This window comes from Quercus lobata, chromosome 11 (genome assembly GCF_001633185.2).
Source record: "Quercus lobata isolate SW786 chromosome 11, ValleyOak3.0 Primary Assembly, whole genome shotgun sequence".
In the NCBI taxonomy this organism is placed as follows: domain Eukaryota; kingdom Viridiplantae; phylum Streptophyta; class Magnoliopsida; order Fagales; family Fagaceae; genus Quercus; species Quercus lobata.
In genome coordinates this window covers 43,615,408-43,617,901 of record NC_044914.1, presented here as the reverse complement: position 1 = coordinate 43,617,901, position 2,494 = coordinate 43,615,408, and the positions used below count along the sequence as shown (strand labels likewise).

The 2,494-nt window shown below is 41.1% G+C and overlaps 1 protein-coding gene across 1 annotated transcript; it reads right to left on the bottom strand.

Annotated features, from left to right (window-relative positions):
- Positions 1 to 248: 248 nt before the first annotated feature.
- On the bottom strand, positions 249 to 2,064 carry LOC115966937 (L10-interacting MYB domain-containing protein-like). Its single transcript, XM_031086063.1, has 3 exons — positions 2,002 to 2,064; positions 370 to 717; positions 249 to 278 (listed from the first exon to the last, which is right to left on the bottom strand). Exons 1-3 carry the CDS (start codon positions 2,062 to 2,064, stop codon positions 249 to 251), a joined length of 441 nt encoding a protein of 146 aa, XP_030941923.1.
- Between the last annotated feature and the right edge of the window lie 430 nt (positions 2,065 to 2,494).

Here is a 2,494-nt window from a genome sequence, read left to right as displayed (position 1 = left end):
AAAAAAAAAAAAAAAAAAAAAAAAAAAAACAACTACTAATTATTATCCCCCTAAATGGAATTAGCAATGGAATCATGAAGAACCACCATCGCAGGGTCTGTTAAAGATCCTGAGTTCTACTCATAACTGCTACCTGCTTCACTATTAATGTTCTCTTCTAGAAATTGAATCCCGATTCTATCAGCTACTCCAGTTGTTGCAACATCCCTAAACATTCTATCAAGTTGTTCTAGATTCTGTGGACCTTTTTACTGAAATTTTGTAGCTTTGGGTATGTCCTACAAAATGTAATTGTCATTTCACTCATATTACAATAATATAAAAAAACTATCTCCAACTAACTACATATTAATAAAATACTCAACTCACCTTCAACTTCCGGTCCCACCAATCATCACTAGCATCAATTGTTCCCTTCACTGCATTCCAACTTAAACCTGTGTCATGACTCTTCAATTGTTCCCACACTCTCCAATCAACTTTTAATACATTCCACCTACTTTTTAATTGATCCTTATCATAGTTTAGACCGGTCTCATCACAAAATTTGGTCACCAAAATGGTCCAAACTTTGGGACTAAAGGCAGCACCTTTTGTTCTATTCTCGGCTTCAATCTGTTCCACACAAAGGTTACAAAAAGTAGTTGTCCAACTTGAATCTCCCCATAATGCTCTACCCTTTTTTGCCTCGGATTTGAAAGTGGTGTTTTTACGCATCTATAGAGTTAAGCAACCATAAGAAATGCAAAACATAGAATTCATAATATTCCAATCTAGTGAACTAGTTACAAACATGATCTAATAAATCCACAATCTAGTGAACTAGCAACCATAATGTTACAACCATAATGTTCCAATCTAGTGAACTAGCATCCACAATCTAGTGAACTAGCAACAATCTAGTGAACTAGTTACAAACATGATCTAATCCGGGAAAAAAAAAAACGTATTTTTTATTAGTTTATTTCCTTGGACTTACGGCTTTTTTTGAATTCGATTAGGATTTCACGACTCTCTAGAGTCAGCTGACCGTTAGCGATCAACATGTCAAAAATGGCGTCTACCTTGCTTTCATCGAAATTTCCGACTTTAGAGAGTCGTTCTTTTGTGTAGGGGCGTTGGGCTTTTCTTGTCCAGCGACTTGTATCGCCATTGATTCTTTCTTTTTAGTTTTAGAAGACTCGCCCCTTCTGATCTACGACCACCTTTTAATAAGGCCAACATTTCCAAGATCAGTTCAGATACCCGGCTACGCTTCTCATCTAGAAAACTTAAGGCTATTGATTCGGCTCGAAGTAGGGAATTCCTTTGCTGCTGGCACATTAATGCTGATTATGAACACATCAGGTCTATACCGTGTAAATGGCTTCCAAGAACATAAGGTACTTGGCTGAACAACTCGGATGAATCTTTAAAAGATGGGTCAGGTGGTTCGGGTGGCTTAATCCGCGATTACAGAGGAGTACCCTTAATGGCCGACGCTAGTGCGAGGGAACCTTCTATGGTTATCTTTCATGAGCTTGAGGCTTACGCCCCCGAACCATCCACCGCCCGGGCCCCCGTAAGGGAGGAGGCACCCGAAGTCTCATCTTCGACCCCAACCTAGGGTCAGCCGCAGCAAGGGGAAACCGGGGCTCCCCAACCAGCCCAAGCTCCAAATCTGACATCGGAAGGAGGGGAGGCTCCCTTTCAGCCAACCGACACGCCCCCAGTCGCGGGTCCATCCCAAGCCAGAGGGGACCCCACTCATGCCCCATTAGGGGTGCCCCTTTCTCTGGGTGACGTTGCTTTGGAATTAGAGGCCTACTTCAAATGTGTTACAATCTGAAGTTTTACACTTAAGGGAAGAAATGTTCTTGGTGGATGCAGGACTCGGGACCCCCAGAATTTGTATGCAAGATGAGCTTACGGTCGTCCCGAGGCAGTAGGATGTATGGTATAGGGCTAAGCTCCCCTAGTTTGATTATTATTCTTGATTTTATTATTTGGTGGGACACTAACCCATGGGAATGACTGATTGGAGAATGGGGAATTAGCAGAACGACTCGCCTTCTTCCTTCCCATTGTTAGTCCAATGGAATAGTTTTTTAGGAAGTGTTACAACAAACAAGATATTTCGCAATTGACATGATTCATAATATTCCAATCTAGTGAACTAGCAACCATAATCTAGTGGTTTTACCCATTTATAGGCATGCATGTGTTGTTGCATGGTGAGGTGCGGCAGGGTGTGCGTGGGTTGCTGATGTGGGGTGCGTCTGTTGCTGATGGGTCATGCATGTGCATGTGTATACAATCAATTTCCCATAATGCTTCTCTGTTTTCTACAAAGTATGGAGGATGCATAGCTAGAAACTATGTAAAAAAGTAAAGTTTGTGCATGTTACCATAATGGTAAGGTCAATTAAAGACTTCTTTGTAATGTTTAAGCAGCAAACATTATGTGTATTCGCATCAAAATTAAAGAAGATTTGTATGAGAATAAGGCAAAAAG